This window comes from Passer montanus, unplaced genomic scaffold (assembly GCF_014805655.1).
Source record: "Passer montanus isolate IOZ18808 unplaced genomic scaffold, ASM1480565v1 scaffold109, whole genome shotgun sequence".
NCBI lineage: Eukaryota > Metazoa > Chordata > Aves > Passeriformes > Passeridae > Passer > Passer montanus.
The window spans coordinates 1,962,222-1,987,005 of NW_024357502.1; the positions used below are offsets into that span (position 1 = coordinate 1,962,222).

At 64.3% G+C, this 24,784-nt stretch overlaps 5 protein-coding genes across 5 annotated transcripts in view; 4 read left to right on the forward strand and 1 right to left on the reverse strand.

Annotated features, from left to right (window-relative positions):
- The window catches only part of LOC120509464 (drebrin-like), a 7,779-nt gene extending 7,658 nt beyond the window's left edge, over positions 1-121 (forward strand). The window contains exon 12 of the mRNA XM_039724114.1: positions 21-121. Coding sequence (XP_039580048.1) covers positions 21-121 — 101 coding nt within the window. The remainder of the gene's footprint in view (positions 1-20) is intronic.
- Positions 122-1,721: 1,600 nt separating this feature from the next.
- On the reverse strand, positions 1,722-15,975 carry RTKN (rhotekin). Its single transcript, XM_039723513.1, has 12 exons — positions 15,581-15,975; positions 13,179-13,382; positions 10,518-10,552; positions 9,089-9,247; positions 8,261-8,322; positions 8,062-8,115; positions 7,874-7,991; positions 6,179-6,388; positions 5,160-5,254; positions 3,716-3,822; positions 2,347-2,478; positions 1,722-1,972 (listed from the first exon to the last, which is right to left on the reverse strand). The coding sequence occupies exons 2-12, from the start codon at positions 13,260-13,262 to the stop codon at positions 1,736-1,738; spliced, it is 1,293 nt and encodes a 430-aa protein (XP_039579447.1). The 5' UTR covers positions 13,263-13,382; positions 15,581-15,975; the 3' UTR covers positions 1,722-1,735.
- Positions 15,976-18,804: 2,829 nt separating this feature from the next.
- Positions 18,805-22,672, forward strand: INO80B (INO80 complex subunit B; the record flags this gene model as incomplete). Its single annotated transcript, XM_039724125.1, has 7 exons — positions 18,805-18,865; positions 18,962-19,071; positions 19,343-19,550; positions 19,656-19,833; positions 19,958-20,067; positions 20,162-20,376; positions 22,364-22,672. Coding segments are annotated over exons 1-7 (1,176 nt in total), but the record flags the coding sequence as incomplete, so codon positions are not given.
- Positions 22,673-22,675: 3 nt separating this feature from the next.
- On the forward strand, positions 22,676-24,103 carry LOC120509198 (spidroin-2-like). Its single transcript, XM_039723592.1, has 3 exons — positions 22,676-23,019; positions 23,327-23,651; positions 23,735-24,103. Exons 1-3 carry the CDS (start codon positions 22,680-22,682, stop codon positions 24,078-24,080), a joined length of 1,011 nt encoding a protein of 336 aa, XP_039579526.1. The 5' UTR covers positions 22,676-22,679; the 3' UTR covers positions 24,081-24,103.
- A 36-nt stretch (positions 24,104-24,139) lies between these two features.
- Positions 24,140-24,784, forward strand: part of WBP1 (WW domain binding protein 1) — a 2,209-nt gene continuing 1,564 nt past the window's right edge. The window contains exons 1-2 of the mRNA XM_039724135.1: positions 24,140-24,213; positions 24,374-24,530. Of these exons, the coding sequence (XP_039580069.1) occupies positions 24,140-24,213; positions 24,374-24,530 (231 nt within the window). The remainder of the gene's footprint in view (positions 24,214-24,373; positions 24,531-24,784) is intronic.

Sequence of the window (24,784 nt, forward strand, 5' to 3'; positions counted from 1 at the left end):
CACCCCCACTCTCCCCCCAGGCTTCGCGCTGCTGCTGGCCCGGGACGCCCCCCACCCACCGCTTTTGGGGGGCCCCAGCCCCCCCACCGAGGACGAGGACCTCTCCCCCCACGCCGTGTAGCGGGGGGGGGGCCCAGCACCTCCTTTTTGGGGGGAGGGTCCCCCCTATGGCACCACAGCACCTCCCCCTCACCCCCCAGCACAGCCTCTGCACCCCAAAAGAGCAGCTTGGGGAGGGGGCAGCGCCCCCAGCCGCGCAACAGGGAGGGCACGGACCCCCCCCCACTCGGGCACAGGGACCCCCCACCCCCCAAAATCACACACTGCAGCTGTTAAATAAATTTTAATGCAAATTATTAGTGAATATTATTAATTGGGGGGGGGAGCTGTGTCCCCCCCGGGTTAGAGGTGAGGGAAAGCAGAGCTGGGGGGGCTCTGTGTCCCCCCCCACCCCGGGTTAGACCCTGAGCACCCACCCTGCGGGGGGGGGGGTCCCCAGCACCCACCTTTGTGTTGGGGGGGGGAAGGAAACCCCCCCCCTTTTTGGAGTTTAGCCCTGAGCCCCCCCAGCACGGGGAGGGCACAAATTCCAGTTTCTCCCCAAAAACAGAAGCAGGGAGCCCCCCCACCCCCACAACCCCCCTTGGGGGGGGTCCATCCCCCCTTTCCCCCCCGGGGGTCACACCCGGGACTGGAGGGCTCTGGGGGGGTCGCGCCGGGGGGGCCCCGGGCTGCTGCTGCCGCTGCTGGAGGAGCTGGACTGGGGGGGCTTCGGGGGGCCCCCCCGGCCTTTGAGGGTGCTGAGCCGGGCGTCCAGGGACAGGGTGCGGCGGCGGGGGGGGCTGGGGCTGCGCAGGGGGGGCCCCTCGAAGAGCGAGAGCCACGGCTGTATGGGGTCAGCCCGGGGTGGGGGTCCCACTGTATGGGGTAACCTGGGGTGGGGGTCCCTTGGATGGGGTAACCTGGGGTGGGGGTCTCACTGTATGGGGTCAGCCCGGGGTGGGGGTCCCACTGTATGGGGTCAGCCTGGGGTGGGGGTCCCACTGTATGGGGTCTCAGCCTGGGGTGGGGGTCTCACAGGAATGGGGGCGCTCTCAGGTGTGGGGTCTCTGGGTTGGGGGTCCTGGGATCCCATAGGGATGGTCTGGGGTGGGGGTCCCCCAGGGGGTTTTGTTCCTGTCCCTTCCCATCTCTGTGCTGCCCCATTCTTGTCCCCACCCATGTCACTGTCCCCACGTCTGTCCCTGTGCTGTTCTCATCCTTGTTTCTCTGGGGTCCCACAGTGCTGGGGGTCCTGGGGTGATGGGATCCCACAGGGATGGTCGGGGGTCCTGCCAGGGTGGGGGTCCCACAGGGATCAGGGGGTCCCACTGGGTTTGGGGTCCTTTAACAACACTGGGACAGGGTCCCACCAGCACGGAGGGTCCCACAGGACAGGGTCCCCCAGGGGTGGAGGGGCTCCCACAGATCTGGGGGGGTCCCGGGGGTCCCACAGGGCTGTGTCCTACAGGGCAGGGTCCCCCAGGCATGGTGGGGTTCCCGCAGGTCGGGGAGGGTCCCGGGGGTCCCCCAGGGGTGGAGGGGCTCCCGCGGGTCGGGGAGGGTCCCGGGGGTCCCACGGGGCTGGGAGGGTCCCACAGGGTTGTGCAGGGTCCTGCAGGGCTGGGTCCCCCCGGGCAGGGTCCCCCAGGGGTGGAGGGGCTCCCACATCTCTGGGGGGGATCCCGGGGGTCCCTCAGGGCAGGGTCCCCCAGGGGTCTCGGGGCTCCCGCGGGTCGGGGGGGGGTCCCGGGGGTCCCGGCTCACCCAGGTCGCAGAGGTGCTGCCCGAAGGCCTGCAGCCAGCGCTGTGCCTCGGCGGGGCTCTCGGCCAGCAGCGCGTGTGTCACCTCCTCCCCGCCCAGCCGGTTGGTGACGGCCACCCCGGGGGGCTGCCCGCGGGACCCCCCCTCCAGCGCCCGCACCCGCGTGTCCTGCGGCACCGGCAGGGCTGGGGGCGGCCACGGGAGCCCGGGGACCCCAGGGACCCCCAGAGAGACCCAGGGAGCCCAGAGAGCTCCCCAGAGACCCCACAGCCCCCAAAGTCCCCACAGCCCCTATAGACCCCAGAACACCCCAGAGACCCCAAAACACTCCACAGACCCCAGAACGCCCCAGAGCTCCCCACAGCCCCCAGAACGCCCCACAAACCTCAAACCCCCCCAGCCCCCCACCTCCCTTTCTCCCCACGCCCACCACGCCCCCATGTCCCCTCCATCCCCCACAACCCCAGAGCCCCCACACTGCCTGTGCCCCCCGAGCCCGGCAGCCCTGCGTGTCCCCTGTGTCCCCCGTGTCCCCTGTGTACCTTGGTGACAGCGATGGTCAGGGTGGGCTCCTGCCCTGCCTCAGCCTGGCCGGCGCTGCCGTAGCAGAGCAGCCCAGGGCCCTGCAGGACGCAGAACAGGGGGGCCCCGCCCGGCCCCTCGGCCCCCGGAGCCTGGCCCAGACCCCCGGAGCCTCAGCACCCATGGGTGGCACCACAGCACCCACGGGTGACAGCACAGCACCAGTGTCCCCCATGCCCAGCACACCCAGCTCCACCCTCCCAGTCCAGACCCACTGGTGGGTTTGTGCCACCACCCATCCTGCCCCCATCCCTGTCCCTGCCCTGGTCCCAGGCACAGGGGTACGTACATTCCATCCCTCTATCCCATTCCCAATCTCATTCCCAATCCCATTCCCTCTGTCCCATTCCCAATCCCATTCCCTCTGTCCCAATCCCATTCCCTCTATCCCTATCCCATTCCCAATCCCATTCCCTCTACCCCATTCTCTCACTTGCATCTGCAGAGTCCCTGTTATTGTGGAGGTGTTTATGCAGCTCATCCCATTCCTGCATCCCATTCCTCTATCCCATTCCTACATCCCATTTTATTTCTCTATCCCATCCCTATATCCCATTTCTCCATCCCATTTCTCCATGCATTCCTATATCCCATTTCCCTATGTCCCATTTCCTTATATCCCATTCCACTATCCCATCCCTATATCCCACTTCCCTATATACTATCTATCCCATTTTTCTATCCCATTTCCCTCTACCCCATTTCCCTATGTCCCATTTTCCTATATTATCTCCCTATATACCATTATTCCCCTCTATCCCATTATTCCCCATATCCCATTTATCCTGTTCCCTCCCCTGCAGTCACAGTGTCCCTTTATCATGGCAGCGTTAACAAACCCCATCTCCAGCCATCCCTGTTATCTGTGTCCCCATCTCCATCCCTGTTCATCCCCATCACTGTCCTTGCTCCTGTCCCTCACCCTGTCCCCATCCTGCCCCCATCCCTGTCCCTGTCCCTATCCTGGTCCCAGGCACAGGGGTACGTACATTCCATCCCTCTATCCCATTCCCAATCCCACCCTCCATCCATCCTGACCCCACACTCCATCCATTCCCAATCCCACCCTCCATCCATTCCCAATCCCACCCTCCATCCATTCCTGATCCCCCCTCCATCCATTCCTGAACCCAACCCTCCATCCATTCCTGACCCCGTCCTCCATCCATTCCCGATCCCACCCTCCATCCATTCCTGATCCCACCCCTCCATCCCACCAGTCCCTCCCACTCCAGGTGCCATCCCCGGTGCCATCCCCGGTGTCCCTCCCGCTGTCCCTCCCGGTGCCATCCCCGGTGTCCCCCCGGTGCCATCCCCGGTGTCCCTGACCTGCAGCCGCAGTGTCCCCGTCGCCGCGGGGGTGTCCATGCAGCGGGGCCGGGCCGCCAGGCGACAACACATGCGGCCATAGAGGGGCACCCAGCAGGGGCTCTGCTCTGGGGGGACACGGGGACACGGGGGGACATGGAGGGACCCCCACACTGACCCCAAACCCCCTGGCAGGGCTCTGTTCTGCTCTGCACTGCTCTGGGCGCACACGAGGCTCTTGGGGGTTCAGAGGGACCCCCAGACCCCAAAAGGATCCCAGACCCCGCCCCTCCTCGTGCCAGGACCCCCAGACCTCCCCATCCCCCATGGACCGAGACCCCAAATTCATCCTCACCCCTGCAGGACCCAAAATTCCAGAGCCCCCAAATCCCGGATCTCCAAATCCCAGATCCCAAAATTTCAGACCTCCCCAAATCCCAGACCCCGCAAAATCCCAGACCCTCAAATCCCAGTCCACCCAAATCCTGGACCCCCAAATCCCAGACCGCAAAATCCCAGGCCCCCCAAATCCCGGACCCCCAAATCCCTGACCCCAAAATCCTGGCCTCCCCGATTCCTCCCCATCTGTTCCAGCCCCATTGCCCTGTTTGGGGGTGCCATGGGGTGTGTGGGGAGTTTTGGGGTGTTCTGGGGTGCCACGGGGTGATTAGGGGGTGTTACAGGGTGTTTTGGCGTGCCATGAGGTGTTTAGGGGTGTTTTGGGGTGTTACGGGGTGCCACGGGTTATTATAGGGCACCATGGGGTGGTTATGGGGTGTTACAGGGTGTTATAGGGTGTTTTGGCGTGCCATGAGGTGTTTAGGGGTGTTTTGGGGTGTTACGGGGTGCCACGGGTTATTATAGGGCACCATGGGGTGGTTATGGGGTGTTACAGGGTGTTATAGGGTGTTTTGGGGTTTCATGGGGTATTTAGGGGTGTTTTGCGGTGTTATAGGGTTCTATAGGGTGTCTATGGGGTGTTAAAAGCTGTTATAGGGTGTTATATGGTGTTTTGGGGTGCCCCGGGCTGTTTTGGGGTGTTTATGTGGAGTCACGGGGCATTTAGAGGTGCTGCAGGATGTTTTGGGGTGTTTATGGAGTGCCATGGGGTGTTTTGGGGTTCCACGGGACGTTTAGGGGTACCCCGGGCTGTTATGGGGTGCCATGGGGTGTTTATGAGGTGTTACAGGGTATTTTGGGGTGCCCAGTCTGTTTTGGGGTGTTTGTGGGATGTTTTGGGGTGTTTATGGGGTATTTAGGGGTGTTTATGGGCTGTTTGGGGTGCCCCGGGCTGTTTTGGGGTGTTTATGGGATATTTAGGGGTGTTTATGGGGTATTTAGGGGTGTTTATGGGCTGTTTGGGGTGTTTATGGGATATTTAGGGGTGTTTATGGGATATTTAGGGGTGTTTATGGGGTATTTAGGGGTGTTTATGGGCTGTTTGGGGTGCCCCAGCCCCACTGACCGTCGGCGGCGATGACGAGGTCGTGGGTGCGGAACCCGTCGTGCACCTGGGCCAGGGACAGCACGGTGTGTGCCAGCAGCTGGAACCGGGGACACCTGGATGGGACAGGGACACTGGGGACACCTGGGACAGGACAGGGACACTGGGGACAGGGACAGCACGGTGTGTGCCAGCAGCTGGAACCGGGGACACCTGGATGGGACAGGGACACTGGGGACACCTGGGACAGGACAGGGACACTGGGGACAGGGACAGCACGGTGTGTGCCAGCAGCTGGAACCGGGGACACCTGGGACAGGGACACTGGGGACAGGGGACACTGGGGACACCTGGGATGGGACAGGGACACTGGGGACACTGGGACAGGGACAGCACGGTGTGTGCCAGCAGCTGGAACCGGGGACACCTGGATGGGACAGGGACACTGGGGACACCTGGGACAGGACAGGGACACTGGGGACAGGGACAGCACGGTGTGTGCCAGCAGCTGGAACCGGGGACACCTGGGACAGGACAGGGACACCGGGGACACTGGCACATCTGGATGGGACAGCGACACCGGGGACACTGGGGACACCTGGGACAGGACAGGACAGGGACAGCACGGTGTGTGCCAGCAGCTGGAACCGGGGACACCTGCGACGGGACATGGACACTGGGGACACCGGGGACAGGGACACTGGGGACACCGGGGACACTGAGGACACTGGTGGGTCACGGGGACACCGTGGGGACATTGGGGGGTTGGGAAGGATGCGGGGGTCTGGGAGCACAGGGGGGACATGGCTGGGACACAGGGGGACATGGGGCCCACAGGGGGGCACACAGTGACACACAGGTGGCACACAGTGACACAGAGGGCACAGGTGACACACGGGTAACACACATACGACACACAGTGGCACACAGGGAGCACACAGGGTCACACAGGTGGCACGCAGTGACACAGTGACACACAGTGACACCCAGTGACACACAGGTGACACAGATGACACCCAGTGACACCCAGCGGTACTCACGGCACGCCGGGCGGCGGCAGCAGCGCGGCGGTGCCCGGGGGGCTGCCCGCTGTCCCCTCGGCGTGTGCCCGTGCCCGGCGGCCCGCGGCGCGGCCCAGCGAGCTGCCCAGGCGGGTGGCCAGGCGCCGGGGGGAGCTGCCCTGCGCCCCCCCGGGCAGCCCCGCGCTGTACAGCTCCAGCCGCAGCTCGAAGTCGGGGCCCGCCTCCGAGCTGGGGACACAGCGACACCGCGGGGTCAGGGACACGGGGACACTGCAGGGGACAGCCCCAGGGGATACCCCACGGGCTATGGGGACACCGCGGGGTCAGGGACACCGGGGGACACCCCCAGGACATCCCCAGGGACTGCAGGGACACAGCAGGGTCACAGCGAGGTCAGGGACACCGGGGGACACCCCCAGGGCCACCCCATGGGCTACGGGGACACAGCAGGGTCAAGGACACAGCGGGGACACTCCCAGGGCAACCCCCAGGGGACACCGCAGGGACTGCGGGGACACGGCGGGGTCAGGGACACGGGGACAGCCAGGGGACACCCCATGGGCTGTGGGGACACAGCGGGGACGGGGAAGGGTGAGGGTGAGGCAGGGGTCACCCCCAGAAGGGGTCAGAGGGGGATTTGGGGTCCCCTGGAGCAGGGACAGGAGAGGGGAGGGGTCCCCAAGTGGGGGCTGGTGGTGGCAGTGGCCCTGGGGGGTGTCAGGGTCCCACAGAGGGGTGTGGGGGTGATCAGGGGTCTCTGGGGGGATCAGGGGTCCCATGGGGGCATATTGGGGTGGTTGGGGGTCCCCTAGAGAGGCTCAGGGGTCCCACGGGGATGTCAAGGGGAGTGTCAGGGTCCCATAGGGGGTGTCAGGGTCCCAGGGAAGGGTGTGGAGGTATTGGGGGTCCCATGGGAGGGTCAGGGGTCCCCCAGGGGGGTGTCAGGGACCCACAGGGGGTGCCAGGGTCCCACAGAGGGGTGTGGGGATGATCAGGGGTCTCTGGGGGGGGACCGGAGATCCCCTAGGGGGGGCAGGGGTCCCATGGGGGTGTATTGGGGTGGTTGGGGGTCCCCTAGGGAGGCTCAGAGGTCCCATGGGGATGTCAAGGGGAGTGCCAGGGTCCCACAGGGGGTGTCAGGGTTCCATAAGGGTGTGGGGGTGATTGGGGGTCCCATAGAAAGGCTAAGGGGTCCCATGGGGGGATATGGGGGTGTCAAGGGTCCCATGGGGGGTGCCAGAGTTCCTGGGAGGTCTGGGGGTGATCAGGGGTCCCACGGGAGGGATCAGGGGTCCCATGAGGGGTGGCAGTGGCCCTGGGGGGATGTGGGGGTGGTTGGGGGTCCCCTAGACAGGCTCAGGGGTCCCATGGGGAGTGCCAGGGTCCCACAGGGGGTGTCAGGGTCCCATAGGGGGTGTGGGGGTGCCAGGGAAGGGTGTGGGGGTATTGGGGGTCCCATGGGAGAGTCAGAGGTCCCCTAGGGGGATGTCAGGGTCCCCTAGAGGGTGTGGGGGTGCCAGGGATCCCATGGGAGGGTCAGGGGTCCCTTAGGGGGGTGCCAGGGTCCCAGGGGTCCCGTGCAGGTGATCAGGGGTCCCTTAGGGGGGTGCCAGGGTCCCAGGGGTCCCGTGCAGGTGATCAGGGGTCCCTTAGGGGGGTGCCAGGGTCCCGAGGAGGGTGAGGGGGTGCCGGGGGTCCCGTGCCCCCCCTCACAAGAGCACGGCTCCCTCGAAGCAGATGTCGGTGAGGGTCCTGTCCACCAGCACCGTGGGGGTGTCGTGGATCTCGGCCCCCACCTGCAGCAGCAGGAACACGGCACAGCGGTGCAGCTCTGGGGGGCACCGGGGGGGTCAGGGGGGCACCGCAGGGCACGGGGGCACCCCCGGCACCCCGACACTCACCCCCCTTGTTCCTGAAGTACTCCGTGTCCTTCCACATCAGCGGGATGCGCAGATCTGGGGGGAAGGGGAGGGCAGGAGGGGGGTGAGACCCCCTGGGACGCCCCCAGACCCCCCACCCAACACGCAGATGGTGCCGCGGGGGGGGCAGGCATGGAGGATGGGGTTCCCCCTCCCCAGAACCCCCCGGGACCCCCCATACCTGAGATGCAGACGGTGCCCCGGCACGGCACCCGCTCAGCCCCGGGCCCGCCCTCCGAGGGGCTGCGGGGATGGGAAGGGTCAGCAACGCTCCCCCGGGTTTTGGGGTGCTCCCCGCCACGTTTGGGGTGTCCCCAAAGCTCCCCCCCAGGTGTTGGGGTGCTCCCCGCCATGTTTGGGGTGTCCCCTGCCACCACACCCCCACTGTGTGCCCCACAGGATTTCCCTGTTCCCCCCAAATTTCGGGGTGTCCCTCACTGACATAGCCTCCTCAAAAGGGTCACCCACCCATCCACCCCTGGGTTTTGGGGTGTCCCTCACCGCCGTGTCCCCCATGTCCCCCCAGGTTTTGGGGTTTTGGGGTGTCCCTCACTGCCATGCCCCTCATATCCCCCCCCAGGTTTTGGGGTGTCCCTCACTGCTGCATCCCCCATATCCCCCCAGGTTTTGGGGTGTCCCTCACTGCTGCATCCCCCATATCCCCCCAGGTTTTGGGGTGTCCCTCACTGCCCTGTTCCCCATATTGCCCCCAGGTTTTGGGGTGTCCCTCACTGCTGCATCCCCCACATCACCCCCAGATTTTGGGGTATCCCTCACTGCCCTGTTCCCCATATCCCCCCCACGTTTTAAGGTGCCCCTCACCGCCACACCCCCCACAGTGTCCCCAAACCCCCTCCCTAAGCTTTGGTGACCCTCCAGGTTTTTAGGATGCCCCTGTGGGGTTCTCCACTCCCCCTCCACCTCAGGGGTCCCGCAGGTTGCCCTCCCCACCTCTGGGCATCCCTTGGGGTACCCAGTTCCCCCCGCGATGATTTTCGGGGTGCCTCACCGCCGGGCCCCCCTCAGCCGGGCCTCCTGGCGCCGCTGCAGCTCGCCGCCGGCCGCGACCACCCTGGCGTCGCACAGCACCAGGGTCTTGGTGGTCTCCAGCGCCTGCTCGGGCCGGCTGCAGGCGGGGAGCAGCCGCCGCGCGCCCTCCCGCACCCGCTGCAGCTCCGGCTCCTGGGAACCAGAACACTGGGGGGTCAGGGGCCCCCAAAACCCCTCTGAACCCTCAGAGCCCGCTCCAGGGCCTGCTGCAGCTCCGGCTACTGGTGAGTGGAACATTGGGGGTCAGTGGGACCCCAAAACATTTCACATACACACAGTGACTGCAACGGGGCCCGCTGCAGCTCCGGCTCCTGGGGACGGCATATGGGGGTGAGGGGGACCCCAAAACCCCTGTGAACCCACAGTGACTGCAACAGGGCCCGCTCCAGGGCCCGCTGCAGCTGCGGCTCCTGGGGATGGGATATGGGGGGTCAGGGGACCCCAAAACCCTTCACAATACACACAGTGACTGCAACGGGGCCCGCTGCAGCTCCGGCTCCTGGAGATGGGATATGGGGGGTCGGGGGACCCCAAAACCCTTCACAATACACACAGTGACTGCTACAGGGCCCACTGCAGCTCTGGCTCCTGGGAATGGGGACATGGGGGTCAGAGGGGCCCCAAAACCCCTCCCGCACCCGGAGGGCCCGCTCCAGGGACAACTGCAGCTCCGGCTCCTGGGAGGGGAACATTAGGGGTCAGGGGGACCCCAAAACACTTCACATACACACATAGCTCGCTCCAGGGCCTACTGCAGCTCTGGCTCTTGGGGAAGGGAACACTGGGGTCAGGGGGACCCCAAAACCCCTGTGAACCCACAGTGACTGCAACAGGGCCCGCTCCAGGGCCCGCTGCAGCTGCGGCTCCTGGGAACCAGAACATTGGGGTCAGAGGGACCCCAAAACACTTCACATACACACAGTGACTGCAACAGGGCCTGCTCCAGGGCCCGCTGCAGCTCCGGCTCCTGGTGAGGGGATATGGGGGTCAGGGGACCCCAAAACCCTTCCCATACACACAGGGCCTGTTCCAGGGTCCACTCCAGGGCCCACTGCAGCTCCGGCTCCTGGGGAGAGCCATTTGGGGGTCAGGGGGACCCCAAAACCCCTCTGACCCCACAGTAACTGCAACAGGGCCTGCTTCAGCTCCAGCTCCTGGGGAGGGACACTGGGGGGGTCAGGGGGGCCCCAAAACCCTTCCCGGACCCTCAGGGCCAGCTTCAGGGCCTGCTGCAGCTCCGGCTCCTGGGGAGGGACATTTGGGGGTCAGGGGGACCCCAAAACACTTCACGTACACACAGTGACTGCAACAGGGCCTGCTGCAGCTCTGGCTCCTGGGAACCAGAACATTGCGGGGTCAGGGGCCCCCAAAACCCTTCCCGGACCCTCAGGGCCCGCTCCAGGGCCCGCTGCAGCTCCGGCTCCTGGGGAGGGACATTGGGGGGGTCAGGGGGGCCCCAAAACCCTTCCCGGACCCGCAGCACCTGCTCCAGGGCCCACTGCAGCTCCAGCTCCTGGGGACGGGTTATGGGGGTCATGGGGACCCCAAAACATTTCACATACACACAGTGACTGCTACAGGGCCTGCTGCAGGGCCCGCTGCAGGGCCCGCTGCAGCTCCGGCTCCTGGGGAGGGACATGGGGGTCAGGGGGACCCCAAAACCCTTCCCGGACCCGCAGCGCCTGCTCCAGGGCCCGCTGCAGCTCCAGCTCCTGGGGACGGGATATGGGGGTCATGGGGACCCCAAAACATTTCACATACACACAGTGACTGCTACAGGGCCTGCTGCAGGGCCCGCTGCAGGGCCCGCTGCAGCTCCGGCTCCTGGGGAGGGGAACACTGGGGGTCAGGGAGACCCCAAAATCCCTCTGAACCCACAAAACACACTGCAGCTCCAGCTCCTGGCAATGGCACAACTGGGGGATCAGGGGGACCCTAAAATCCCTCTGCAACCACAGCACCCACTCCAGGGCCCGCTGCAGCTCCGGCTCCTGGGGAGGGACATGGGGGTGAGGGGGACCCCAAAACCCCTGTGAACCCTCAGGGCCTGCTCCAGGGCCCGCTGCAGGTCTGGCTCCTGCAGAGGGGACATTTTGGGGTCAGGGGGACCCCAAAACCCTTCCCATACACACAGGGCCCGCTGCAGCTCTGGCTCCTGGGAATGGGAACATTGGGGGCCAGGGGGACCCCAAAACACTTCACATACACACAGTGACTGCAATGGGGCCCGCTGCAGGGCCCGCTGCAGCTCCGGCTCCTGGGAAGGGACATGGGGGGGTCAGGGGGACCCCAAAACCCTTCACATACACACAGGGCCCGCTCCAGGGCCCACTGCAGCTCTGGCTCCAGGGAATGGGACATTTGGGGGGTCAGGGGGACCCCAAAACACCTGTGAACCCGCAGCACCCACTACACAGCCTGCTGCAGCTCCAGCTCCTGGGGAGGGACATCGGGGGGTCAGGGGGACCCCAAAACACTTCACATACACACAGGGCCCACTGCAGGGCCCACTGCACGTCTGGCTCCTGGGAATGGGACATTTGGGGGGTCAGGGGGACCCCAAAACCCCTCTGAACCCACAGTGACTGCAACAGAGCCTGTTGCAGCTTCGGCTGCTGGGAATGGGGACATTTGGGGGGTCAGGGGGACCCCAAAACCCCTCTGAACCCACAGTGACTGCTCCAGGGTCCGCTGCAGCTCCGGCTCCTGGGGATGGCACATTGCGGGGTCAGGGGGACCCCAGATTCCCTCTGCACGTACAGCAGCTCTGGGTCCTAGGAATGGCACCTTTTGGGGGTCGAGGGACCCCAAAACCCTTCCCACAACACCAGAGCCTGCTACAGATCCAGCTTCTGGGAATGGGCACACTTGGGGGGTCAGAGAGTCCCCAAAACCCTTCCCAGACCCACAGCATCCACTCCAGGGCCCACTGCAGCTCTGGCTGCTAGCAACGGAACATTTGGGGGGTCAGGGGGACCCCAATCCCCTCTGCACCCACAGCACACACACTGCAGCTCCAGCTCCTGGGAATGGGCACATTTGGGGTCAGGGGGACCCCATAACCCTGCCCACAACACCAGGGCCCGCTCCAGCTCCAGCTCCTGGCAATGGCACATTTGGGGGGTCACGAGGACCCCAAAACCCCTCCTGTACCCACAGAAGCTCCAGCTCCTCCCACATTCGGGGTTCGGGAGGGTCTGGGGGAAATGTGGGGCATGGCTGGCACCCCCCGACCCACCAACCCCCCCCGGGGGTGCCAGCCATGCCCAGTGGTGCCAGCCCTACACACACGGTGCGTGGGGGGGGTCCCACATTGTTTGGGGGTCCCAGCCACGCACACGGGGGGTGCCAGCCCCCCCCGCTGGGGTCCCCACCCTGCAGCACCCCACAGATTCATCGGGAACCCCATGGGCACATCCTGCACCCCACGGGGAATCCGTGAGCCCCAAAACCAGACCGTGCACCCCACAAACACATCACGCACCCCAGAGATCCATCGTGCACCCCACAGGTTTACCAGGCACCCCAGAAATTATTGCCGCACCCCACGGGGGAGCCATGCACCCCACAAACACACCGTGCACCCCACAAGGGCACCTCGTGCCCCACAAATCCATCGTGCACCCCAAAGGCAGGGCAAGCACCCCACAAACTCATCCAGCACTCCCCAGGGGAACCACACACCCCACAGATTTATCCTGCACCCCAAAACCACATCCCGCACCTCACAGATTATCCTGCACCCCAAAACCACATCCCCCACCCCACAACCATGCCATGCACCCCACAGATTTCCCACACCACCCCAAACCCATCCTGCACCCCACAGATCCACGGCGCACCCCACAAACCCCCCCAGATTCACCGAGCACCCCCAAAACCCCAAATTTCCCCCCACACCGACCACCCTCACCCCCCCCAAGTCCTTCCCGGTACCTCCTGCTCCTCCATCCCGATCCCGATCCCGATCCCGATCCCGATCCCGCCCCTGTCCCCCCCCTCCAGTGACGTCATCACCTGGGGGGGGGGGGTCTCCCCAAAATTCCCACCTGGATGCTGGCGGCGATCTGGCGGATGTAGAGCATGTTGAGATCCTCCAGGATCCGCAGCCGGCGGCCCCCCCCCACCTCCATGGGGACCCCCGGGACCCCCCCAGCTATTTTGGGGGGTTCCCCCAAAGCCCCCCGAGGGGGTCCCGCCGCATCCAGCGCTGGGGCGTAGCGGGGGCCACCCCCCCCTCTCTACCGAGGCGGCTGAAAATGGGGAGAAAATGGGCTTTTGGTGGAGCCCCCAAAACGGGAATTTGGGGGTGTTTGGGCCCCTCCCTGGAATTTGGGGGTGCTTCCCCTGCTCCTCCATCCCGATCCCGATCCCGATCCCGATCCCGATCCCGCCCCTGTCCCCCCCCTCCAGTGACGTCATCACCTATAAATAACCCCCCGCTGCAAACCGGGGTGGGGGGGGGAGCGGGAGCCCCCCCAAAATCGCCCCTCTCGTGGTTTTGGGGGGCTCCTCCAGGGGTGAACCCCTTTGGGATGAGGAGCCCATTCCACCTTCCCGGGACCACCGGGGGTCTGGGGGCAATTTGGGGGTGTTTGGGCCCCTCCCTGGAATTTGGGGGTGTTTGGGTCCTTCTCTGGAATTCGGGGGGGCGTCCAGGCTGTTTGGCGTCCCCAAAAGGCCGCCCCCTCGCAGGGAACAAGGGGGGCACTGTGCGGGAAAGGGCAGCGGGGTTGGGGTGCAGGGAGGGGATCAGGGGCAGGAATTGGGGTTCAGGGATTGGGGTGCAGGGTTTGGGGTGCAGAAATGGGGTGCAGGGTTTGGGGACATGATAGGGCAGGGTTTGGGGTGCAGGGAGGGGATCAGGGGCAGGGAGGGAATGCAGGGTTTGGGGTACTAGATTTGGGGTACAAGATTTGGGGTGCAGGGTTCGGGGTGCAGGGATTGGGGTGCAGAAATGGGGTGCAGGGTTTGGGGTGAAGGAATGGGGTGCAGGGTTTGGGGTGCAAGATTTGGGGTGCAGGGTTTGGGGTGTAGGATTTGGGATGCAGGGAGGGGATTGGGGGCAGGGAGGGAATGCAGGGTTTGGGGTGCAAGATTTGGGGTGCAGGGTTTGAGGTGCAGGGAGGGGATTTGGGGAAGGGAGGGAATGCAGGGTTTGGGGTGCAGGGATTGGGGTGCAAGATTTGGGGTGCAGGGCACGATAGGAGAGGAGGATAAAATGGGGTGCAGGAGACAAGATGGAGTGTGGGGATGGGAAAAGGGGGGCAGGGCAGGGATTTGGGCCTCCCTCTCTCCCTCCCTCCCTCCCTTCTCCCAGGAGCCGCCTCCGTGTCCCCCCCGCCCCCCCCCGCGGGGCTCCGGGACACCGGGAATGGGCGGGGGGCGCCCCCTGCTGGGGGAAATCCGCGCTTCTTGGGGGGGCCGAGACCCCCCCGGGGGCACCGGGACCGCCCCGGGACAACCGGAGCCCCCGTGGGGAGCCGGTACCGGGGGCTGGGACCCCCGCCCCGAGGGAACCGGGGCTCCTCGGGATGCACCGGGAGCTCCCCAGAGAGCACCGGGATGCCCCGGAATGCCCCGAGACCGTCCCCAAGGGCACCGAGAGCACTCGGAGCGCGCCCCGACACCCCCGAGAGAACCGGGGCCCCCCGAACGAACCGGGAGTCCTCCGAGCGAACCGAGTGAAGTTGGCGGTGAAAGACCGGGACCCCCCCCGTACGCACCGGGACCCCCCCCAAACGCACCAGGAGCCCTCAAAACGCGCCGGGTCCACCCCAGGATGCACCGACCCCCCCTCAAAATCCACGGAGACCCCCCCAGTGTGCACCGCGACCCCCGGGTGTGGGGGTACCGGGAGAACCGGGACCCCCCAAATTCCCCGTGTGCCACGGCCCCGGTGCCGCCACGTGCGGGACGCCCCAACCCTCCGGTCCCCCCGGTCCCTCCCAGTCCTCCCAGTTCCCCCCTCCCCGGCGGCTGCCGGGGGCGCGGGCGCTTCCCGCTGTACCGGATCCCACCGGAATTCCCGGCTGGGCCGGGGCAGCGGGACCGGACGGGCCGGGCCGGCCTGGGGGGGCCCGGGGGGCAGGGAGCGGCCGTGACCGCCCCCGTGCCTTCGTGCCCGGGCTGCTCCCGGGGTTCCCAGGGCTCCCGGTGCTCCAGGGCTCCCGGGGCTCCCGGTGCATCTCCTGCTCCCGGGGTTCTCGGGGCTCCCGGTGCTCCAGGGCTCCCGGAGCTCCCGGTGCATCTCCTGCTCCCGGGGCTCCCGGTGCTCCCGGGGCTCCCGTTGCTCCCGTTGCTCCCGGTGTTCCCGGGCTCCCGGTGCTGGTGCTCCCGGGGCTCCCGGTGTTCCCGGTGCTCCAGGGCTCCCGGTGCTCCCGGTGCTGCCGGTGCTCTCCCGGTGTTCCCGGGGCTCCCGGTGCTCCCGGGGCTCCCGGTGCTCCCGTACCTGCGGGGCCGGGGCCGGGGGGCAGCAGCAGCCCCGGCGCAGTTCCATGTCCAGCGCTGACCCCCGCGCCACCGTGGCGCGGCTCCGCTCGTCCCGCCGGAACATGCCCGGGGGTCCCGGTGGCTCCGGGGTGCAGAGGGTTCCGGAGACTCCCGCCGCTCCCGGAGCTCGGAGCCTTCCGAGGGGTCCCGCGGGGTCCCGGAGTCCCCGTGAGCCGGAGATTTATGGGTGGACCCGGTGCTCCCGGTGCTCCCGGTGTTCCCGGTGCTCCCGGTACTCCGGAGCCTTCCCGGCGTCCGCAGCTTCCCGGAGCCGCTGCACTCCCGGGATTCTGGGGGTCCCGGTGTCCGGAGCCCCCGGGCCAGGCGGGGACCCCGGGCCGGACGCGCGGGGCGATGCCGGTGTCGCCTCTCCGGTCCCGCTCAGCCCCGGGCTGGCGGGAGGGGCGGCGGCGATCGGTGCCGGCGGCTCCTGGCACGGCCGGGACAATGGCCCGGGGGGGCCCGGGGGACATCTGTGCGCGGGTGACACCGCTGTGTCACACATCTCTGCCACACCGGGGCTGGCACGCGCGGGGAGCCCCGAAATCCCGGGCAGGGCTCTGGGGGGTGGCGCGGTGCCACCCGCGGGGGTGACACCCGGCCGGTGACACGGCCCGGGCTGGTCCCCTCCCTGGGATGGGGGTTTGGGTGTGCGTGCATGGAGCCACGCTCAGATGGGGGATTTGGGTGAATATTCGGGATATTTGAGTGAATATTCGGGATATTTGGGTGAATATTTGGGATATTTGGGTGAATATTTGCGATATTTGGGTGAATATTCGGGATATTTGGGTGAATATTCGGGATATTTGGGTGAATATTTGGGATATTTGGGTGAATATTCGGGATATTTGGGTGAATATTCGGGATATTTGGGTGGGTATTTGGGATATTTGGGTGGGTATTTGAGGGGTTTCTCTTGGATATTTGGGATATTTGGGTGGGTATTTGAGAGTTTTGTGTGGATATTTGGGATATTTAGGTGGGTATTTGAGGGGTTTATGTGGATATTCGGGATATTCGGGTGGGTATTTAAGGGGGTTTTGTGGATATTTGGGATATTTAGGTGGGTATTTGAGGGGTTTGTGAGGATATTTGGGAGGGTATTTGAGGGGTTTGTGAGGATATTTGGGAGGGTATTTGAGGGGTTTGTGAGGATATTTGGGAGGGTATTTGAGGGGTTTGTGAGGATATTTGGGAGGGTATTTAGGGGGTTTTGTGGATATTTGGGATATTTAGGTGGGTATTTGAGATTTTTTTGAGGATATTTGGGAGATTTGGGTGGGTATTTAAGAGGTTTTTGTGAATATCTGGGATATTTGGGTGGGTATTTGAGGGGTTTGTGTGGATATTTGGGAGATTTGGGTGGGTATTTGAGAGTTTTGTGAGGATATTTGGGATATTTGGGTGGGTATTTGAGGGTTTTGTGAGGATATTTGGGATATTTAGGTGGATATCTGAGGGGGTTTTGTGGATATTTGGGATATTTGTGTGTATTGATGAAGTCAAAACTCCTCATTGTGCCCTGGGCACCATTCTGGCACCTCAGGGAGAGATTTTTGGGGCTGGATGGGGTTTTTGTGTGGATGGATGGATCCATGCTGAGATGGGAGATTTGGGTGAATATTTGGGATATTTGGGTGGGTATTTGTGGGGTTTATGTGGATATTTGGGATATTCGGGTGGGTATTTAAGGGGGTTTTGTGGATAATTGGGATATTTGGGTGGGTATTTGAGAGTTTTGTGAGGATAATTGGGTTATTTGGGTGGGTATTTGAGAGTTTTGTGGATATTTGGGATATTTAGGTGGGTATTTAAGGGGGTTTTGTGGATATTTGGGATATTTAGGTGGGTATTTAAGGGGGTTTTGTGGATATTTGGGATATTTAGGTGGGTATTTGAGATTTTTTTGAGGATATTTGGGAGATTTGGGTGGGTATTTAAGAGGTTTTTGTGAATATCTGGGATATTTGGGTGGGTATTTGAGGGGTTTGTGTGGATATTTGGGAGATTTGGGTGGGTATTTGAGAGTTTTGTGAGGATATTTGGGATATTTAGGTGGGTATTTGAGAGTTTTTTGTGGATATTTGGGATATTTAGGTGGGTATTTAAGGGGGTTTTGTGGATATTTGGGATATTTAGGTGGGTATTTTAGGGGGTTTTGTGGATATTTGGGATATTTAGGTGGGTATTTGAGGGGTTTGTGAGGATATTTGGGATATTTAGGTGGGTATTTAAGGAGGTTTTGTGGATATTTGGGATATTTAGGTGGGTATTTAAGGGGGTTTTGTGGATATTTGGGATATTTAGGTGGGTATTTAAGGGGGTTTTGTGGATATTTGGGATATTTAGGTGGGTATTTGAGATTTTTTTGAGGATATTTGGGAGATTTGGGTGGGTATTTAAGAGGTTTTTGTGAATATCTGGGATATTTGGGTGGGTATTTGAGGGGTTTGTGTGGATATTTGGGAGATTTGGGTGGGTATTTGAGAGTTTTGTGAGGATATTTGGGATATTTAGGTGGGTATTTGAGAGTTTTGTGAGGATAATTGGGTTATTTGGGTGGGTATTTGAGAGTTTTGTGAGGATAATTGGGTTATTTGGGTGGGTATTTGAGAGTTTTGTGAGGATATTTGGGTTATTTGTGTGGATTGATTAAGTCAAAACTCCTCATCCTGCCCTGGGCACCATCCTGGCACCCCTGGCACTGGCACTGGAGAGATTTTTGGGGCTGGATGGTATCCACTCTCAGATGGGAGATTTGGGTGAATATTCGGGATATTTGGGTGGGTGTCTGAGGGGTTTGTGAGGATATTTGGAATATTTGTGTGGATTGATGAAGTCAGTACTCCTCATCCTGCCCTGGGCACCATCCTGCCACCCTGGGGAGAGATTTTTGGGGCTGATGTGGTTTTTGTGTGGATGGATGAGATCCATTCTCAGATGAGAGATTTGGGTGAATATTTGAGATATTTGGGTGGATATCTGAGGGGTTTGTCTAGATATTTGAGATATTTAGACAGGTATTTGAGGGGTTTTTGTGAATATTTGGGACATTTGGGTGTGTATCTGAGAGTTTTGTGTGGATATTTGGGATATTTCTGTGGATTGATGAATTCAAAACTCCTCATCGTGCCTTGGGCACCATCCTGGCACCCTGAAGAGAGATTTTTGGGGCTGGATGGGGTTTTTGTGTGAATGGATGGGATCCACACTCAGTCGGCAGATTTGGCTGGATATTTGGGTGGGTAATTGAAGATTTTGTGTGAATATTTGAGGGTTTTTGTGGATATTTGTGTGGATCCATGAATTCCCCTCTCAGTTTCCCCCTGCGCACCAGGCCCAGCTCCCTCAGCAGGGAAACGCTCCAGAGCCCGAAGCACGGCCATGGCCCCGCTCCAGGCGCTCTCTGTGCTCCCGAGGGGCCCAGCCCTGTGCCCAGCGCTCCAGGTGTGCCCACCCGGCCGGGCAGAGGGGCAGGATGGCCCTGAGCTGCGGGCACTGCCCTGCCCGGCGCGCCCGGGATCCGCCGCCCGCAGGCCCCGGCCCGCACGGCTCGCACCGGAGGCCGCAGCGGGGTGCTCACGCCGCGCTTTCAGCCACACCTGAGGCCGCAGCGCGGTGTTCGCGCCATGCTTTCCCCCTCACCTGCACAGCGCTCACCTGGGCTCTCACCTGAGCGCTCACCTGGGCTCTCACCCCTGCCCCCCCGGCCCAAAAGCACCCGCGGCACCGGTTTCCCGCCGGGACGGCGCACAACACGCCCACATCAAAGATGGCGGCGGAGGCGTCACCCGCCGGGCATAACGGGCGGGAGCCAGTCCGGGCGGAAGCGAGTTTGGGCGGAAGTGGGTCCGTCCCGAATTGGGTCCCCCGCGGGCGGATGCGCAGGGCCTGGCGGCGCGGCGGGATGGAGGCCGGCGGCCACGGTGAGAGGGCGCGGGGCCGGGGAGGGCCCGGGGGGCTGCGGGATCGCCCCCCGGCGGGACAGAGCCCGTAGTGACCCCTCGCTGACCCCGCGTTCCCCCTGACAGGGCAGGAGGCCGAGGCGGGCGGCCATGGCGGCCACAAGAAGAAACACAAGAAGCACAAGAAAAAGCACAAGAAACGGCACCACCACGAGGCCGGGCCGCCCCCGGGGCCCGAACCCCCTCGGCAGCCCCGGCTGCGGCTCCGGATTAAGCTGGGAGGGCAGATCCTGGGCACCAAGAGGTGAGGAGGGAGCTGGGGGCAGACCCTGGGCGCCCAAGGTGGGGAGGAGGAGGAGGAGGAGGAGGAGGAGGCAGGGCCGGGCGCGTTCCGTGCCTCCCCCCAAATCCTCTCTGTCCCCCTGCAGCGTCCCCACGTTCACGGTGGTCCCCGAGGGGCCGCACTCGCCGTCCCCGCTGCTGGCAGGGGACGAGGAGGAGCCCAGCGTCCCCATCGAGCAGTACCGGGCATGGCTGGGTGAGCGGGGCAGGGAGGGACACGGGGGGCTCAGAGCGGGGCTGGGTGGGCAGGGGCTGCTCTGGTGTGACCCCCACCCCGGGGCTGTTCCCAGACGAGGACAGCAACCTGGCCCCCTCCCCACTGCCCGAGCTGGACCCCGAGAGCTGCTTCCCCCCCCGTGAGGAGGGGGAGGAGGAGGAGGAGGAAGAGGAGGAGGAAGAGGAGGAGGAGGAGCGGCGCTGGCTGGCGGCCCTCGAGAGGGGGGAGCTGGATGACAACGGCGACATCAAGAGGGAGGTGGACGAGTCCCTGCTGACAGCCCGGCAGGTCAGGGGGCTGGGGAGGGGCTGGGGGGCTCCAGACCCTGAGAGGAACTGGGCTGAGGGGGGACTGGGGAGTCTCAAAGGTCCTGGGGGGATCCGGGGGGGCTGCAGGGCAGGGCTTGGGGGGCTGGGGAGAGGGTTAGGGGTGCTCAGGGAGCTCCAGACCCAGGAGGAAGCCAGGCTGAGGAGTCTCATAACCCCTGGGGCATGACTGGAGGCATCTGGGGGGGCTGCAGAGCTCCAGACTCCGAGGGGAGCTGGGCTGAGGTGGGGCTGAGGAGTCTCATAACCCCTGGGGCATGACTGGAGGCATCTGGGGGGGCTGCAGAGCTCCAGACCCCGAGGGGAGCTGGGCTGAGGTGGGGCTGGGGGGGCTCATAACCCCTGGGGCATGACTGGGGGGGCCTGGAAGGGCTGCAGAGGAGGGGCTGGGCAGGGGTCTAGGGGTGCTCAGGGAGCTCCAGACCTAGTGGGGAGCTGGGCTGAGGAGCCTCATAGCCCTGGGGCGTGACTGGGGGCATCTGGAAGGGCTGCAGGGCAGGGCTGAGGGGGCTGGGGAGCTCCAGACCAGGAGGGGAGCTGGGCTGAGGGGGGGCTGGGGGGGCTCATAACCCCTGGGTCATGACTGAGGTGATCTGGAAGAGCTGCAGAAAGCGCAGAATTGCTGTGGGGCTGAGCTGGAACCTTTGGGGAGCGACTGAGGGGATGTGGAAGGGCTGCAGGGCAGGGCTGGGGAGGGACTAGGGGGCTGAGGGTGCTCAGGATGCTCCAGACCCCGAGGGGAGCAGGGCTGGGGGTGCTCAGGATGCTCCAGACCCAGGAGGAAGCCAGGCTGAGGAGTCTCATAACCCCTGGGGCATGACTGGGGGCATCTGGAAGAGATGCAGGGCAGGGCTGAGGGGGCTGGGGAGCCTCATAGGTGCCCGGCCCTGCGCCGTGCCCGGCTGCACCAACGCGCGCCGCTACTGCTGCGCCCGCACCGGCCGGCCCCTCTGCAGCCTGGGCTGCTACCAGCGCAACCTGCAGCTGCTGCAGGGCGCGGGGTGACGGCGCTCGGCGGGGTGGATGCTCTGAGGGGAGCAGGGCTGGGGGTGCTCAGGATGCTCCAGACCCAGGAGGAAGCCAGGCTGAGGAGTCTCATAACCCCTGGGGCATGACTGGGGGCATCTGGAAGAGATGCAGGGCAGGGCTGAGGGGGCTGGGGAGCCTCATAGGTCTTGGGGTATGACTGGGGGTGCCTGGAAGGGCTGCAGGGCAGGGCTGGAGAGGGGTCTAGGGGTGCTCAGGGAGTTCCAGACGCAGTGGGGAACTGGGCTTATAACCCTGGGGCATGACTGGGGGGATCTGGAGGAGCTGCAGGGCAGGGCTGAGGGGGCTGGGGAGCTCCAGACCAGGAGGGGAGCTGGGCTGAGGGGGCACTGGGTTGCCTCATAGGTCTTGGGGCATGACTGGGGGAGGCTACAGACCATCTACAGGGGCTATGGACCCTCCCCAGGGGGGCTATGGATCCTCCCCAGGGGGGCTACAGACTATCTACAGACCCTCACCAGGGGCTATGGACCCTCTCTGGGAGGCTACAGACCATCTACAGGGGCTATGGATCCTCTACAGGGACTATGGACCCTCTGTGGGGGGCTATGGATCCTCTACAGTGGGGCTATAGATCATCTACAGACCCTCACCAGGGGCTATGGACCCTCTCTGGGAGGCTACAGACCATCTACAGGGGCTATGGATCCTCTACAGGGACTATGGACCCTCCCCAGGGGGGCTACAGACCATCTACAGACCGTGGGGCATGACTGGGGGAATCTGGAAGGGCTGCAGGGCAGGGCTGGGGGCACTGGGGATACTCAGGATGTTCCAGACCAGGAGGAAGCTGGGCTGAGGGGGGAGTGTGGAACCTCATAACCGCCGGGGCATGACTGAGGGGCTGCAGGAAGCCCAGGGCTGGACCCGGGGGTCCCTCACACCCCTCCGTGCCCCCTCAGCGCGCGCTGCTGCACAAGCAGCAGAGCCAGCCCCTGCTGCAGCTGCCCATGGGCGCCAAGGCCAAGGAGGTGACGGAGGAGATGCGGGAGAAGCGGGAGGAGCGGGCGCGGCGCCGGCGGCTGCAGGCGGCCCGCAAGGCCGAGGAGAGCAAGAACCAGACCATCGAGCGCCTGACGCGCACAAACAAGGCCAAGGTGAGGGCCCTGCGCGAGCGCCGCGCCCGGCCCCGGCCCTGCGCCGTGGTGCACTACCGCAGCGCCGCCGACGGCGTCACCGTGTCCTTCCCCGCCGGGCTGCCGCCGCCGTACAGGGACTATGGACCCTCTGTGGGGGGCTATGGATCCTCTACAGTGGGGCTATAGATCATCTACAGACCCTCACCAGGGGCTATGGACCCTCTCTGGGAGGCTACAGACCATCTACAGGGAGCTATGGATCCTCTACAGGGACTATGGACCCTCCCCAAGGGGCTATGGACCCTCCCCAGGGGACTATGGACCCTCCCCAAGGGGCTATGGATCCTCTACAGGGGGGCTACAGACCATCTACAGTAGCTATGGACTCTCCCCGAGGGGCTACAAACCCTCTCTGGGAGGCGACAGACCCTCCCCAGGCCTCTATGGACCCTCCCTGAGGGGCTACAGACTATCTACAGGGGCTATGGACCCTGCCCAGGGGGGCTATGGATCCTCTACAGGGGCTATGGATCCTCTGTGGGGGGCTATGGATCTTCTCCAGGGGGCTACAGACCATCTACAGCGGCTATGGACCATCTACAGGGGCTGTGGATCTTCTGCAGGGGCTACAGACCCTCCCCAAGGGGCTATGGATCCTCTACAGGGGGGCTACAGACCATCTACAGTAGCTATGGACTCTCCCCGAGGGGCTACAAACCCTCTCTGGGAGGCGACAGACCCTCCCCAGGCCTCTATGGACCCTCCCTGAGGGGCTACAGACTACAGGGAGCTATGGACCCTGCCCAGGGGGGCTACAGACCATCTACGGACCCTCACCAGGGGCTATGGACCCTCTCTGGGAGGCTACAGACCATCTGCAGGGGCTATGGACCCTCCCCGAGGGGGACTATGGATCCTCTGTGGGGGGCTATGGATCTTCTCCAGGGGGCTACAGACCACCTACAGCAGCTATGGACCATCTGCAGGGGCTGTGGATCTTCTGCAGGGGCTACAGACCCTCCCCAGGGATCTATGGACCCTCTCTGGGGGGCTGCAGACCATCTACAGACCCTCACCAGGGCCTATGGACCCTCTGTGGGGGGCTGCAGACCCTCCCTGAGGGGCTACAGACACTCCGTGAGGGACTACAGATCTTCTCCGTGGGGTTACAGACCCTCTCTGGGGGCTGCAGACCCTCACTGGGACCTATGGATCTTCTCTGGGGGGTGCAGACCCTCCCCAGGGGTCTGTGCACCCTCCCGGGGGGCTGCAGACCCTTTCCCGTGGGTACCAAGGCCCCATCCCCAGCCCTGCAGAGTTCGTGGGTTATCCTCGTGGGGCTGGCAGAGGACCCTGCAGCATTCCCGCTCTGGGGAGCCCCAGATGCTCCGTGTGGGGACAGAAGGCAGCACAGGGGGCTTCAGAGCGTCTGCTGGGGGTGCGGAGGGCCCGGCCGGGACACGGGACGGGCAGAGCTGCGGCTCCCCGGGGACACGGCGGGCTGGGGACCCGGGCAGGCAGGGAGGGAGGGCGGTCCTGAGGCGGGTCCTGTGGCGGAGCTCATTAAAGGCTGTTCGTGAAGGAGCCGCGTGTGGCCTGATGGCGTGGGAGACAGCCCGGTACCCCCCGGGAGCGCTGTGGTACAGCCCGGCCTCACCCCCGGGAGCGCTGTGGTACAGTCCGGCACCCCCCGGCTGTGGGACAGCCCCGCTCCCCCCCGGTGCGTTATAGCCCGTCCCGGGTGGGCGGGGCGCTCTCCGGCAGCGCCCATTGGTTGGGGACATGCCTAGAGGAAAGCGGCAACGCTGATTGGTCAGACGCTTTGCCAATCAGGCGGTCGAAGAGCTGCCTGCTCGCCAATTGGCCGCGCTGTGCCGAGTGCCCGCCCCGGGGCGGGCCGGGAGGCCGCGCCCTCCGTCGAGCTCGCGGCTGGGTCTCCATTGGCGAGCGCCGCTGTCAGTCACAGCCTGTGGGCGGTGCTCTGCCTCCGGTTGGCCCCTACAGCCGCCAATCACGGCGGGGGCGGGGCTCGGCTTCTTTGTCTCTGTTGTTGGGCGTGAGACTCAGGCAGACGGCGAGCGATTGGCTGCCGCCGGACGGCGGCGGCGCCGCCCATTGGCTGTCGCCTGCAGCGCGTCCGTTGATTGGCCGACGGTGGCCTAGGGGGCGGGATTTCGGGCCGGGCGTGATGGCGGCGGCGACGGCCCCGGCCCGGGCGGCGGCGGCCGCGGGGGCCGCGATGGC